At 33.9% G+C, this 16,568-nt stretch overlaps 1 protein-coding gene across 1 annotated transcript in view; it reads left to right on the forward strand.

The window, feature by feature from the left end:
- The window catches only part of NRK (Nik related kinase), a 134,516-nt gene extending 119,101 nt beyond the window's left edge, over positions 1–15,415 (forward strand). The window contains exons 24-29 of the mRNA XM_008057235.1: positions 2,313–2,417; positions 4,062–4,204; positions 4,490–4,639; positions 8,036–8,195; positions 11,557–11,696; positions 14,586–15,415. Of these exons, the coding sequence (XP_008055426.1) occupies positions 2,313–2,417; positions 4,062–4,204; positions 4,490–4,639; positions 8,036–8,195; positions 11,557–11,696; positions 14,586–14,681 (794 nt within the window). The 3' untranslated portion in view covers positions 14,682–15,415. The remainder of the gene's footprint in view (positions 1–2,312; positions 2,418–4,061; positions 4,205–4,489; positions 4,640–8,035; positions 8,196–11,556; positions 11,697–14,585) is intronic.
- The last annotated feature ends 1,153 nt before the right edge of the window (positions 15,416–16,568 follow it).

Here is a 16,568-nt window from a genome sequence, read left to right on the forward strand (position 1 = left end):
GAGGCTGCGGTGGCCAGGAGCGGCCACTGCACTCCAGTCTGGGTGATAGAGTGAGACTCCAACTCAAAAAAAACCAACCAACCAACCAAACAAACAAACAAAAAACCAGAAGGACTAGTTGAGAGCAAGCATTATACTTTTCTATACTTTTTATGTTATCTTTAAAAATAGCCCTTTTGAGGCCGGGCTCAGTGACTCAGCCTGTAAATCCCAGCACTTTGGGAGGCTGAGGCGAGTGGATTGCTTGAGCTCGTGAGTTCGAGACCCACCCGGGCAACTTGGTGAGTCCTATCTCTACAATAAATCAAAAATTAGCCAGGCATGGTAGCACACGCCTATAGTTCCAGCTACTTGGAAGACTGAGGTGGAAGGATCGCTGGATCCCAGCAGGTCGAGGCTGCAGTGGCCGGGAATGTGTCACTGCACTCCAGTCTGGGCTACAGAATGAGACTCTAACTCAAATAATAATAATAATAGCCCTATTGAAATAATCTACATATAATGTGATACACCAATTTAATGTGCACAATTCAATGGTTTTAAGTATGTTTATAGAGTTGTGCAACCATCACTATGATCTTATTGCTATTATTCTCAAAAGAAACCCCATATCCATTAACAGTCACACCCCATCTTATCCCTCTTCCCTGCCCATCATCCCCTCACAATCTTAGGTAACCATTGGATCTACTGTCTTTCTCTAAAGAGTTGCCTCTTCTGGACAACTAATAAATGGAGCCATATATTATGTGGTGTTTTGTGAAAAACTTTTTAAATTTAGCATAGTGTTTTCAAGGTTCATTTACATTATATCATAAAAACCATGTATCAATACTTCCTTTTTATTGCTGAATAGCCCTGCATTGTATGGAGAAACCACTTTTTGTTTATCATACATCAGTTGTTGGACATTTGCACTCTCTCCACATTTGGGCTATTAAAAATAATGCTACTATGACCATTTTTATGCATCTTTGTATGTAGGTGTGTATGTTTTCTTTTTTCTTGGGTAGTATTGCTAGACTGTTTTTCAAAATGGCTGTACCATTTTACATTGTCATCAGTCATGTATGAGGGCTCCGTTTCCTCTACATTCCTGTGAACACTTGTAGATGTCTGTCTTTTGATTCTAGCCATTCTTGTGTGTATAAAGTGGTATCTCATTAAAGTTCTGATTTGCATTTTGCTGATGATTAATATTGTTGAGCATCTTTGCATGTGTTTACTGGCCATTTGTATATCATCCTTGGAGAAATGTCTATTCAAGTCTATGCCTATTTTTAAAAATTGGTTTGTTTGTCCTTTTGTTGTTGAGTCGCAAGCATTATTTATTTTGTATATTAGACACACATCAGAATACGATTTGAAAATATTTTCTCCAATTCCATAGGTTGTATTTTTACTTTCTTGATAGCTTCCTCTGATGCACAAAAGTTTTTAATTTTGCTGAAGCATAATTTATCTTTTTTTCTTTTGTTGCTTTCATGTTTGATGTCAAACATAATTTATTACCTATTCAAGATAATCAAGGCTTATCTCTATGTTTACTTTCAAGAGTTTTATCGCTTTAGCTCTTACATTTAGGTATTTGATTTATTTTGAGTTAATTTTGTATTGGTATGAAGTTTGAGGTCTAACTTCATACTTTTACATGTGGATATCCAATTGTCCAAGACTTTATTGTAAAGAATGTTTTTTCCCTATTAAATGGTAAGACCTCATTGACCATAGATTTATGGGTTTATTTGTCAACATTTGATTCTGTTTCATTGATATATACATCTCACTTTATGTCAGTACTATACTGTTTTGATTACTGTCACTTGTAGTAAGTTTTTAAATTGAGAATTATGAGTCATCCAAATTTTATTTTCTATTTCAAGATTGTTTTGCTATTTGGGTCCTCTTGCAATTTCATGTGAAATTTAGGATTTTAATAGGGATTGAACTAAATTAATAGAGATTGCTTTGGATAGGGTTGCTATCTTTACAATGATAAATCCACCCATCAATAAACATGAGAATGTTTTGCACTTATTTACCTCTTCTTTAATTCTTTTCATAAATGTTCTGTAGTTTTCAGGGTACAATTTAGAGTGCTCTTGAAAACTAGTGCATACATAGTCCATAAAACTACATAGTAATTCTGTCCATCTTTTGGGAAATATAAAATTGTAATCAAGTAGCTTTTCTGAAAATATGCTGTCTGTTCTCTTACTCTGTGGTTATGACATTTTTTATGACAAATACAAATACTTGAGTGTTCTTGTTAACTTTTTGGCATTATTACTCTTTGTATTTTTTCATTGTAGTCCAACATGAAGAAACAACATATATTGCAATTGCTTTGAAATCATCAATTCACCTTTATGCTTGGGCACCGAAGACTTTTGATGAAAGCACTGCTATTAAAGTGAGTGATTTACTTTCTCTTTGAATCATATGGTTTTCTCTTTTGAGAAGACATTGTAAACAAAACAGTATTTCGGGATACAGATGAAAAAATATATAACATTCTTCTACAGTTAATATAATTTGAATATATCATGTCAATAATTATTGCTTAACCCTTTTAGACAATTTAAAGACAAAACAGCAAGGGGGAATGTGAGGAAAATCCCTGATCTCTCCCCTTGCAAAAGCTCCTCATCAGCTCCTCACTCCCAATTCCTGTAGTCAACATGAAGACCTTCTCTTCTAGAGCCCCAAATTCAGGCTTTGGGTGCCACTCCCAATGACTTGAAGCTGACAAAAACCCCATTCTCTCTTAGTTAGGGGGTGGAGAGAAGAGGAAAGGTAAAGAAAGGCATAGCAATGGAAGATGGGGAAACTCTATTGGAAGAAGGAGGAAAGAGAAAACCTCAGTTGTAGTTATCATGGTCACAATAGATGGGGGTGGGAAGGAATGGGATGGGTCTATATTCCTTCCAAGTTGGAACTCTAAACACTTTTCTCTCTAGAAATATTGTGAAGCATGGTGGTTAGGCTTACTAGTACTCTTTCTACTTTTATTATGGTTGAACTGAATTTCTATGAATAAGCCATGAAGTTACCATAATGTAGCCATAAGAAGTTACCATAACATAACCACTTAGTGTCCCAAAAATTAAGCTACAGTTGATTTTCTTAAAATCACATTCTACAAATTGAGGACTGTTTTTTAATCTAGAGTAACTTACAATGCTCCAAAATTCCACTTAAATTGTACTATTTTGTATTTATTCCATAGTAATGAGAGTTTATTAATTAACTGACAGCAATCTATCAAGTCCAGTAGCTTCTAATCTGGCATGTACAACAGGATCAGCTGGAGCATTTGTTAAAAGTTTAGATCTCATACTCAACCCCAGACTGAATTAATGGGTCTGGAGTGGGGCTTGGGAATCTATTTTTTAAGCAAATGTTCCAGGTGATATTGAACTAGTTGGTCCATGGAAAGTTTGTTACAAAGCACTGATAGAAACACACCCCAATAGACCCCAGCAAGGTATTAATGAAATTCTTTTGTATCTTAGGTCATGATCTGTTTACATGGTGTATTTTGTAGGCCAAAACAGCACATGTATACAATAAAAATGGACTAATTCTTATAACTGCCTTTCTGTGTCTATTTGCACAATAACTCTGTCCTTTGATTAAAAAAAGCATAGACTACTATGTTTACAACCTGGATCGGACCTGACACAAATCATATCCCTGATCTGATCTTCTTAAATTGGGCAGTGTGTCAGCTGTCAGTATTTGGATATGGGTTTTTTTCTTGGGTGTCTACTGATTGGTCAGAGCTGCCTGGTAAGGAGCTGGAAAGAAAAGAGATAAATACCAACAGTCTGTCTAGCCTGATACACAGTTTCTGATCCAAGTTCTCACTTTAGTTCTTGAATACCACCTCATGACTACAGTATAGTAAATCCTGTGATCCTCAGTCCTCTACTGTGACCAGATCTTGGCAATGAATCCTGTTTGGCCTTTTGTTTCCTTGGTCTAGAAGCTGGAGGAGTCCAGAGTACACCCAGTCTATGGTAGGTTAACATGTCTGGCCCTTTTCATTCCCTACCAAGTATGTACTGATCAATCAGCAGACTCCGAAGGAGACTACATGTCCTATGAAGCCTATATACGAATACTGGCAAAAATACAGGCAGCTGATCCAGCAAACCGGTTTAAGAGACCAGATGAGCTCCTTCATTTGCTGAAGCTCAAGGCAAGGAACTTAAAGACAGCAAGCTGAGTGAAAGGCCATCACGGCTCTTATGATCATTGCCAATTTGACCTTTGAAAGGAAATTTAATATTTAGAATCTAAGCATATCTATTTCTTTGTTTAGTAACAGTCCAAAGAAAAGTTGTAATACACAGGTCTCTAAATACAATATGTCATTTAAAAATCTACCTGGGTTTTGTAAACTTGGCAAGGGAGTGAGAGAATTTTTGCCTTAGTTAGAATGTCATTTTTGGCCTTTTGGCCATATTTGATTTTATATCCACAGGTATTTCCAACACTTGGTCATAAGCCAGTGACAGTAGACCTAGCTATTGGTTCTGAAAAAAGACTAAAGGTTTTCTTCAGCTCGGCAGATGGCTATCACATTATTGATGCAGAATCCGAGGTTATGTCAGATGTGACCCTGCCAAATAACGTAAGATTATATGTTCAGATTTCTAGAAATTTTTGTATACTAATATTTGAGTTTTTCCAACTTTCAAAACTTTGAAAGTTTTAAAAAATATGAATAGTAACATCCATACCGGGACTGAGACCTAAAAGGTAAGTACAGAGTGCCAGAAAGTAGTCTTGCATAAACAAAAACTGCGGATTTCTTAGTCCAAACAGCTGAGTCTATACTGCAGATAGAATTTATTTATCTGGCACAGTGTTTTGTTGTTGTGGTTGTTTGTAATGAAAAAAAAAGTATATACTTGAAATCTGTACTTCTCTTGATAAACTCAAAGACCTGACATTAGGCCCACATTACTGTCTGGCCATTATCACATGGAAATTGATTTGTGTTTGCCTGCTTTTAGACAAGATATATGTCCTGCATTCTCTATCCATCCATCTTTATGTATTTAAAATCACTGACCCTAAGAGCCATTTAAGTTTGCAGCCCTTGCTTCAGTTCTTCTACACCACATAATGCATTAACTGTTAAAAGAAAAACACAATACCAGTATTGCAGCATTGCTATACCTATCCCTCTTCTTTATTATATTACTTTAACTGTGACATACAACAGATTATCCTAAGATGTTCTCTTTTCATATCATTACCATTGTTATTTCTGATCAAAGGATTTATCATTCTAAAAGCAAATGCTTCTCTATGCTTAACTCTTAATAATTATGTATAGTGAAAATATGGAGCAACATCTAAACTATGAATGGTTGTAAAAATACTATATACAACATTTATTATAAAGAGCTTGAACATGACATAATACTTCTCCCCACACCATACAAAATATAATTCTATCATGTCTCAAATTTGACAGTGGTAACGAGTTTTGTTTTATTTAATGTGGTATTTATTTATTTATTTTTAATTTTTCTATTTTAAAGAAGTGGGGTGCATTTTAGGGTTAGGTATACAAATATTCATTATGCAGGTACCCTTGTTGATGAGGTATACCCCCCTTCTCCTGGCAGCTTCTCACTACAGTCAATCTCATACCCCCTTCCTGAGCAGTTTCCCATGACTGCCAATCCCCTTCTTATAGTATTATAATTGTTCAAGGTCCACTTATGTGTGAGAATATGTGGTACTCAGTTCTTTGTTTCTGTTTCTGTTTTGTCCTATTGAATATTGTATGTGGAAGAAAAGTCCGAACCAACACTTCTCTGCTTTACCCATTTTTGATTTCCAGTTTGTAGACAACTAAAATTGTAGCAATTTGGCATCATCCAAAAAGTCCAGAATTAAACTTTTATCTACCCTCAAATTTCTGTAGTTTCATCATATTTTTGACAGCTTTCAGAATTATCTCTAACAAATTACACAAATCTATTGTCAGTACATTAGTGGAGACATTTTTAAAAATTCTGTTAATCATATTAACAATCATTAGCTGAACATTCATTGTCCATGAACATTTAGAAATCATTGTGTTGATAATGTGGAAAACACTGAACAAGTCTCGGCCAAAGCCACTCATATGTGAGGTCAGTTTAATTTTGATATAGATATTGTAGTACTGTTCAGTTAGTGTGTTTAACTTAGCTTCCTGCATTTTAATATTTTCAAAATTTTGACCTGGTGCTGTAACTCACGCCTGTAATCCCAACACTTTGGGAGGCAGAGGCAAGAGGATTGCCTGAGTTCAAGGTCCAAGACCAGCCTGGACAACATGGTAAGACCTCGTCTCTACAATAAATACAAAAGTGTAGCCAGGCATGGTGGCACACTCCTGTAGTTCCAGCTACTTTGAAGGCTGAGGCAGAAGGATCTCCTGAGTCCAGCAGGTAGAGGCTGCAGTGGTCATGAGCATGCCACTGCACTAAAGCCTGGGCAACAGAGTAAGACTCGAACTCAAAAATAAAATAGAATAAATTTTTGCATCATATAGCCTTTATTTAGAAGCTAGTGCAGTATAGAATTTGGAAGTATTGGCCCAAAGTTATACTTATTTGAAAAGTCATCCAAGAAGGTTGAATCCAGTGTTCCATATGATTAATAAGCAAGGAAAATAATTTCCTTTTGAAGCAATTCGTTAATTACTATAGAAACTAACATGAGAGAAGATAAGTTTTTAAAAAATACTTCCTGACCTAATTTGGATAGCTTATGTATATGCAAACATATTTTTAGCTAACTTCTCTAGTGTCTTGACCCATTATTAGATAAAGGACTCTAATATCAGAGAGGAGAGGGTGTCTTCTGAAAAAGAATGTACTAAAAATAATATTTTTCCAAGAGTGCTAGATTACAAAAGCTGTACTGCTACAAGAGAACCATGCTAAAGAATATCTGGTTACTTTAGGAATTATCTGAGAAGCAAGAGAATCACCTCTGAGGCTGTGTGGTTTTGCAGCAGTCCGGTTTTATTCTAAACAGATTTTATTGAGAAACTCTTTCTTGCGATTTATTGTGCTCTCCTCCTTCATCTTTTTTCTGATTTGATTGCTCATGCAAGTGCCCAGGGAACGCATTAAAATTGCTTTTCGCCTCTGGATCCCTATTTTAGTTTTAAGGATTGTTGTTGCTGAGACATGGCCTCAAGCACTTGGCCTGAGTACGCTGGGTTTGGCAAGTATAGTTTCTGACTTTTTTTTATTTTAAATTTTTTTTGTAACTTGCTAATTTTGAGAAACAATGGAGAAATACAGTTTTCCATTGCAGGAAAATACTGTTAATGTGACAATATCTGTTGTTTAAGCAAACTTTGTCACATTGCTTTATGCATCATAAAATTAAGAAATGCTTAGATATTTCGTAGTGTTTCATATTATGTCTCTTAATAAGTCTGAACTTGTGTAGTAAATGTACTTTTAATTCTATTAATTGGATAAGAAATTCTACCTTTTTTTGCAATTGGGAATGACTGTGAAATATTTAAAGACATAAAGGATTTTATAAAGCTGTCCCTTGTAAGCATTTTAAGCTCAAGCAATTCTTAGGCTAATTTTATATTTCTGATGTGAATGAATTGGATGATAACCAAAAATTGTGTATTTGTTCTTTGGCTTGACCATTCATTACTAAAGTATTTGTTAATGTGCTGAAATAAATAGTAAATCCAAGTCTATAATAAGTAATGTTTTTTCTATCACTATGCATAATTATTTGTGAAATTTCTGTTTGGGAAATATATCTGTTTTTATCAAACAAATATTTCTCTTAAATATAAAGAATATTAAACAGTGACTTTATGACTAAAGAAAGCAGCTCTTTTCAAGTGCTGGATAACATACTTATTAATTTGAAAATAGAGGTTTCTGTTCCTCTCTCTTCTGGTCTTTATTGTTCAGCCAAGCTGCTTCAATTAAAGTAGTAGTGATAAAATATTGGACGTATAAATCTGTATGAAACGTAATTCCAGCCCCTGGAAATCATTATACCACAGAATATCATCATTTTACCTGATTGCTTGGGAATTGGCATGATGCTCACCTTCAATGCTGAAGCCCTCTCTATAGAAGCAAATGAACAACTCTTCAAGAAGATCCTTGAAGTATGGAAAGACATACCATCTTCTGTAGGTATGTATAAAACTTTTCACTCCTTTAAATAACCTCAGAGAAGATTTTCAAGGGCAAAAAAAAGTGTGTGCTCAAAAAAGTTTCTTGGATTACTGCATTTTCTTAAGGCACATGGGGGTACTGCATATTTATATATTCTTAGTAAGATGATGCTTGTGTTTGTCCTATGCTTAATGAATTTATAAGAGTACCACAAAGAGACTCATTTTGGTTATCTGAGTTGTTTATTTACAATAATATATTATTGAAACAGGAGCTAATTCCCTTCCACAATAATTTATAATTTTGTTTCAACTCCCTTTGCTTGCAGACTTTACACAGATGTTGAAAATGCTTCTTTTCATCACATTGATTTTGAGGGTTTACCGTTATCTTAGGAGATTGCCAAATAGTAAAAAGAAGAGCAAAATATTTCTATTTTGTATAGTCAATAGTGTTCTGTTTTGCGAGTGATATTCCTTTGAAGAATCAAGTCATTTAGAAAAGACATAGAAATGACTGACTGTAATGCCCATTAGGTATCACTCAGATGGCAACAAAGAAAACTGCCTTCTCATCTTCATCAAACCAGAACATTTTTTCCTTCCTAATCAATGCAGAATCACTGGGCTTGGAAATATGAATAATTTGAGATTCTTGTGTACGTTTTTGAGGTTTGGTGACTACAGAGATGACTCTAGATAGGGAATGGAATGAATAAGAAAGATAAAAATATCAGGAAGGGTAGAATTATTAGGTGAAGGACAACTAGTCCTGAAAGGAGGAGAAGTTCAGTGGAGCAAATAAAGTAGAAAGGCAGAAGAGTGTGTGTGTGTGTGTGTGTGTGTGTGTGTGTGTGTGTGTGTGTGTGAAAGAGACAGAGACAGAAAGAGAGACAGAGAGATTTTGTCAAGGGAGAGAAATCAGAAGTCTCTGAAATCTCTATAAAATGACTAAATGTGACCCTCATGTGGCTTTAAGGACCAGTTTGAAAGACCCACTTTTTAATGAACATTTTTTTTTCATGTGAGATGGTGGCACTTTGCACTGCATCTGCAGAATCCTTTTTTTTTTTTTTTTTTTTTTTTGCATACATAGTCAGTGTTAAGGATTGTCCTGAAAACCTGCTCCAATTTCTTCAAACAGGTAAGAACTCAGAGAGTTTAAAACCATTTTATGTGACAGAAGGTAAATGCTTACACTATAATTGACATATCTGGGGCAAATGAAAGTAAAAATGATGAATCATGTTCTAGCCTTTACAGTGGTACTTTTGTCATTGATATGCTAATCAGAAATGGGAATTTTAAAAATTCAGTTCAGATGGGAAACTGAACAACCTCTTATATTTTTACCACTAGACAATCATAAGAGTAAAAGGGATCTTCAAAATTCGTCTGGTACAGCTCTTGTCCTTAGGCAAGACAACTTCTGATCTAAAACAAAAGGTTATTTTAAATTGTTAGAATTGAAAGACATCTGTGTGTAAAATAAATTATAGCACTATAAGGATATTATATTTTTGTGTATTAAGGATATATTGAATGTATACTAAAGACAGTATAACACTGTTATTAAGGGAATCAATTACTCTATTTTTGTTTAAAAACAACTGCTTTGTTATTTAAAACTATCCAAGATCCAGATTTCTCCAATCTAAATTTTACATTTCTTTGAGCTATATTAAATGTCTTCAATAATAAGATCATTTTTCTACATTTCCAAACAAATATTTAGAGGCGTTACAATTACAGCAAGTATTGCTAAGTGGCCTCACTTCCAAATCATTGGATCCCATTTCAGAAAGCAAGCTAGCTCAGTAGCTAGGTTAAGTGGCAGATTTATGTATTTCAGGTCTAAGGTGGAAATTATGTGGTGCCATATGAACTTTGTACTTGGATTCAGAAAATAACCTGTCCTTTAAGTCTAGGAAATTCTGCTCTGTGTGGTTGTCGACAGGAATATCATTTTTAATAAAGTAATCATATAGGTGGAAAAATTCAAATCTCGATATACTATATCTATTACTTGTTTCCATTTCTCAGGCCACTGATTCTCCTTATTCCCCTAATATCCGGGGTGATTTTATTTATAGTCTGAAATTGGATTTATAAAGTCTTCTGGGACAGCTGTTTTCTGACTCAAAATATAATTGCAATTTTGATGTTGGTTTCATAGACATAAATACATAAATATTTTGAATTGGAATGTAAAAGGTAGTAGGAGATAAGAAATGATTGGGGAGTTTTAGTTCAAAGATTCCAAATGGCTCACACTATACCTATGAAAAATAACTTCTATAAATGTTAATAATTTCTTCATGAATCCATTTATGTATACTTACTGTATACATATAAAGGCCAGGTAAATTTCGGTTTAAACAAAGAAATCCTAGAACCTTTAAGAAAGATAAGGAAAAAATTTTTAAATTGATGCTATAATTATACCAATGAAGAGTTTGTTCCCTTTATAGTAGAAAAAAATGAAAGTAATTAATTGAATTCTGATTATAATCATGTTAATATGAGAATGAAGATGCCTTCTTTCATTGTTTTCTAGACTATCTTAGCTTGAGTTAAAATTTTGATGTAATTTTAAAGGTCAGGTTTTTATTTATTTATGAGATTTCCCCCCCATAAAGTACATAGAGACTATCAACTTGGAAGTTAAACGTTTAATGGTAATGCTGTTCCCTATGCCAGAAAATACCTTACAGCACCAGCTGACTGGCTATTTGCATAATTAGCTTTAAAGCAATTATTGTCATAATCTATATTGTCACAAAGTGCTATAAACAAGACCAAAAAGTTAAAATCTTCATACAAATTTCCTGGACTGAAGACTGTCTTAACAGTATTAAATTAGCTTGAGTTCTGCTTATCACATGATAGTTTATTGAATTGCATTAGGGTTGTTACACTCATTATTTGAGCAAGTCATTTTTTAACAGTTTTAATTTTAAAGAGTCAGGTTTTTATATATGTCACTTGAGCACAAATACAAACCTTTAATGGGAACCCTTATTAGGGACACTGTACTTCACTTAGACTATAAAATAATGACTGTGGATAGATTTGTATTTCTACAAATGAGGTAGAATTAACCCCAATCTTTTTCTGTGATTTTAGAGGATATGAATACAAAAATTAACTGAGATCTAGTAATTCAGTGTTGGTCACAATGATGTCATTAGTTAACTGGCTTGAACACTATTCTTGAGCAGCAAAGTGGCCAAATAACAGCACAGGAGGAACAAACAGGATGTGTTGACTTGAATTGTAATAATAAGTTTCTTAATAATCAAATATTTAACTGGGGTCATAAATTTCTATGACTACTGGAAGGATTTTATATTTTTCTGATTTTTCCATTTGTATTGTAGCTTTTGAGTGTACACAGAGAACCACAGGATGGGACCAAAAGGCCATTGAAGTGCGCTCTTTGCAATCAAGGGTTCTGGAAAGTGAGCTGAAGCGCAGGTCAATTAAGAAGCTGAGATTTCTGTGTACCCGAGGTGACAAGGTATAGTTTACACCCTCCAGTTAAAACAAAAATAAAGCAATCATTGAAAATATGCCAACTAAATAAATTTATGTCCTTTTATTTCTGGCCATAAATATATTTGTGCTATGTTTTTAAGTTGGCATGCTATTGATAAAAACAATTTTACATTTCACAGTAGAAAGTGTTGAAATTTGGTTAAAACACATTTTGAAAAAAGAGTTAAAATTCTAGTTATGTCTTAAGCAGAGCTTAGCCATTATTTTGTTTGATTTAAAATCCTTTATTGTCTGTTCCATGGTCTTTTTCATGTTCATATTAAAATGTTATTTTTAGCCCGGGAATGGTGGCTCATGGATGTAATTTCAGCATTTTGGGAGGCTGAGGCGGGAAGATCTCTTGAGACAAGGAGTTTGAGAGCAGCGTGGGCAACATAGTGAAACCCTGTCTCTACACAAATAAAAAAAAATTAGCCTGGCATGATGGTGCACACCTGAAGTCCTGGCTACTTTAGAGGCTGAAGCAGAAGGATCACTTAAGCCCAGGAGTTTGATTCTGCAGTGAGCCAAGATTGTGCCACTGGACTTTAACCTGGGTGACAAAGAGTGAGACCCTGTCTCAAAAAAAATGTAAAAGTAAAAAAAATTTAATAAAATACATGAGCAAATCTGATTTTTAAAACTTTTGACATAATCCAGTAACAGAAGAAGGAAAACACACTTATGCTGCTGATCCCCTAACTACATAGTAGGCCTTGTGCTAGATACTTTAAAACAGTTATCTCAATTTGTATTCACAAGTGGGTATTATGATGTCTATCTTGCAGAAAAGAAACACAAAATCAAGATTTGCTAGTGATTTATATAATTTGATACATTTTAACAACTAATTCAAATAGTTTAGATGGAAAATTTTGCTATGTCAAATCATTGCTATTCCTGTATATTATGAAAAGTAATACTGTGAAGAAATAATCCTAATACGATTGGGAAGTATTCACGTTAAGAGATTGCTGAGAGCCGGGCTCGGTGGCTCAGCCTGTAATCCCGCGCCTTTGGGAGGCTGAGGTGAGTGGATTGCCTGAGCCTGTGGGTTTGAGACCCGCCTGGGCAGCGAGACCTCATCTCTACAATAAATCAAAAAATCAGCTGGGCGTGGTAGCGCGTGCCTGTAATTCCAGCTACTTGGAAGGCTGAGGCGGAAGGATTGCCGGAACCCAGCAGGTCGAGGCTGCGGTGGCCGGGAGCGGCCACTGCACGCCAGTCTGGGCGACAGAGTGAGACTCCAACTCAAAAAAAAAAAAAAAAGAAAAAGAAATTGCTGAGGATTAGAGTTAGTATTCAGAACAACCAGAGTAAAACTGTATGTTAGACAGGTATCAATTTGCAGTGAAGAGATACAATGGTAAGACTCTGTGTTTGATGTCAGAGAGACCTAAAAATACAATCCTGGCTCTACCACCCAATTAGGGTTAAGTCCCTGACAAGATTTTATTGATAGTTTCTTTATCTCCAAAATGGAAATATTAATAACTGCTTTGAGAAAATTGTGAAAATTAGTGACAATGTATGTATAGTAAGCATCTCACACATTGCTTGACAATCAAATATGTCTAATTAAATATGTTAAGGCAAGAGTAGCTAACATATCTTTACTTTTTTAAAATTTACAGTTTTGTCTCTTTATTTTAAGGTAAAGTTTACTGAATATGATATTTAAAATACCGTTTTAATATATACTTAAATGCCTGCATTCCCCCACACTGTAGGGCCACAGTGAAAGTCTATAAAGGTTTATAAAGATTTTTATTTAGTTGACTATAAAGCTGATCTTAGATGAATCAAGCAGAGGTCATTTTAAATTTTACTTAATGTGTTATAATCATATATTTATTTTTCTTAAATGATTCCTTCTCTTGTTGAGTATTAACTTATACAGTTATGATTCTTACCTTTGTCTAATGATATTAAATATATCTAATACTTAAGTTTTAATAATTTTAAATATTTTCTTTTATCAGACGGCATTATCCCTATCTCCCTTTATCATAGCTATCATGTCTTATCATCATTATTATGTCAAAAACTTTTCCAAGACTAGCCATTGTGGATGTCAAAAGCCTTAGTCCTAGCAAGGACTTTGTTGGATATTTATGTGCATGTTCTGTTCTAATTTTATTTGTGGTACAACCCATATTTACACAACATGCTCTTCACTAAGCTATTGAGTTTAACTCATTTTATCAATCTGTTGATATCTATCCATTTCTGAAATAGAAAATTGCATGAGTGAATGTTAAGTGTTTTCACCACAAAATTGATAACTATGTGAGGTAATGCATTTGTTAATTAGTTAGATTCCACAAGGTATACAGAATTCAAAACATCATGTTTTACATGCTAAATACAAACAGTATTATCTGCCAGCTACATTTTAAAAATAATTTAATAATGAAAAAGGGAAAAAAAGAAAGAAAATTGCATCAAGTAGGAAATTTCAATGACTTCTTAAACAGAGGTGGCAATAATAAACACTATCTAAATAATTTAATTTTTTCTTTATATGAAAAGAAGAGCCAACTTGAATAAAAGTCAACTTTGTTTTAAAAAGCAAAGAATCATAACCAAAACTAATCAAGAACTGCAGCATATGAAGACCACCTAAAAAAACTAATTTTATTTAAATCATACAAATTATTATTATATAAAATACGGTAAAATATTGTTTTAAAATAAATAATTTAACTGATTTAAAATCTCATTATTAAATTTGAAGAAAACCTGTTCCAAAACACAGTGTGGCTTAATATTTTAATTAGCAGATGCAGATAAATTGAGCTTATAGTTATATCAAATATCTGGTTACAATGTATTAAATGTCTACTGATGGTGTTTTTCTTTCTTTTTAAAGCTGTTCTTTACCTCTACCCTGCGCAATCGCCACAGTCGGGTTTACTTTATGACCCTTGGAAAACTTGAAGAGCTTCAAAGCAATTATGGTATCTGAAAAATTCCAGTGATCTGCTACAACATTTACAGATATCACATATATTCAATGTGCATTTTCAGATTTCTGAGATTAAATGAGCTTTCAGTTTTACTTTTAGCAAAAATTTAAATCAGAAACTTAACTTTTAATGTAGCACAGAGATAGTTTTAATAAGAAATGCAGCTTTATATATAAAATTAACTTAGCAAGCTCTATGTACTCCAGTGGTGTACAATATCTTTTGCACAAACTTTGTAACTTTTGTTACTGTGAATTCAAACATTACTCTTTGGACAGTTTGGACAGTATCTGTATTCAGATTTTACAACACGGAGTAAAGAAACCTTTGTGAATTAAATTACAAGCAGCTTTCAAAGCAATTACCCCTGGATAAAATTTTTCAGAAAAAGAAAAACATCAACAAATGATATGTGATTTTTCCAAAGTCATATAAAAAACCAAAGGTGAGATCATGAAAGGAAAATCTTAGGGACTATGTTATAACCCAGACAAAGTTTGAACAACCTGCATGCCCGGAGAAAACTATGATGATAAAGAGAAAAACACGACCCATTTCCTCACTGCTTCATGACAAACTCACAATTAAAGACCAGTTGTGTTCTTTTCAATCCATGTTAAGCTCGTTTTCTCTCAATAAGAAGGAAGGAAGAAAGCCTCAGATGTTTAGTTTTCCTCACAACCCCATAGATGTGCAATAACTGCTTTTTACAAACCACCGAATAACACACTTGCTAAACCTGAATACAGGACTGGACTCCTATACACATGTACTGTAGAATGAGAGGTTTTGTTTTTGTTTTTGTTTTTGTTTTGCTTTGTTTTGTTTCTTACTTTAAAGTAGGCGTCAAATTCTATCCCCAAAAGCAGATTGGCTGATTTCTCAAAATTATTATCTGGCCAACAGTGTAACCATCAGACAGCATCAAATATTTGCCCCATCTCAGATTAAAGTGTATAAAAATTACCCTCCAGTTATTAAGCAAAAACAATGAAACATAGCAACAAAAAAAGTTGACTGCTAGCACCTGTGTTTTTCATATTTCCATTTTTGTAAAATCAGAAGTTAATAAATATTTCTGTGCTAAGTCTATATATAAGACTTAATGTTATAGGTAAAAACATGAAAAGATTCTGCAAAATATACATTCATCATATATCTAAGTCTGCAAAATTAGAGTCTTGCTGGACCATCACCCAAATATGTTATAGACGCCATAGATAGGTGACGCTTGGTCACCTATGGTTACTGCTACCTGATGAAAAGCATAAGTTTTGCATATCCATCCTCAATACCATGGTTAGTTCTGGGCCAATAGAGAAGCAACAGAACTACCAAAAAGTATACCTCAATATAATTTCTCTAGTTCTTCTTCTAAAACCTGAAGACAGTGCTAGTGGGATAATAATTTTCAAACTACCTGGTTAACCAAAATACAAAAGCAGCTGACTATGTGTGATTTCATGATAGCACATCATTTCTTAGCACATGGTGCCAGAAATGAAGATTTGGATTTTCCTAACAACTTATATCAAGAGTGTACTAGCTCAATATTGAGAATTTAGGAAAGCCTGAATCCGTGAATTAAAGAAGTAAATGTGATTCACATTTCTGTTACTGTGACACAATAATGTGATCCTAAAACTGGCTTATCCTTGAGTGTTTACAACTCAAATGACTTTTTAAATGCAGTAGTTTTTTTTAAAAATTAAACTTTTATGTCAAATTATTTCCTAAGAAGTAGTCTTCATTATTATAAATGTGTCGTACACCAAAAGGTCATGGGGAACTTTGTGCAAGTACCTCATCGCTGAGCAAATGGAGCTTGCTATGTTTGAATTTCAGAAATTGTTCTCATTTAAGTAGTGTGTAGCATCAAGTCTTTT

This window comes from Carlito syrichta, unplaced genomic scaffold (genome assembly GCF_000164805.1).
Source record: "Carlito syrichta isolate Samal-C Ts95f unplaced genomic scaffold, Tarsius_syrichta-2.0.1 Scaffold302910, whole genome shotgun sequence".
Taxonomy (NCBI): Eukaryota; Metazoa; Chordata; class Mammalia; order Primates; family Tarsiidae; genus Carlito; species Carlito syrichta.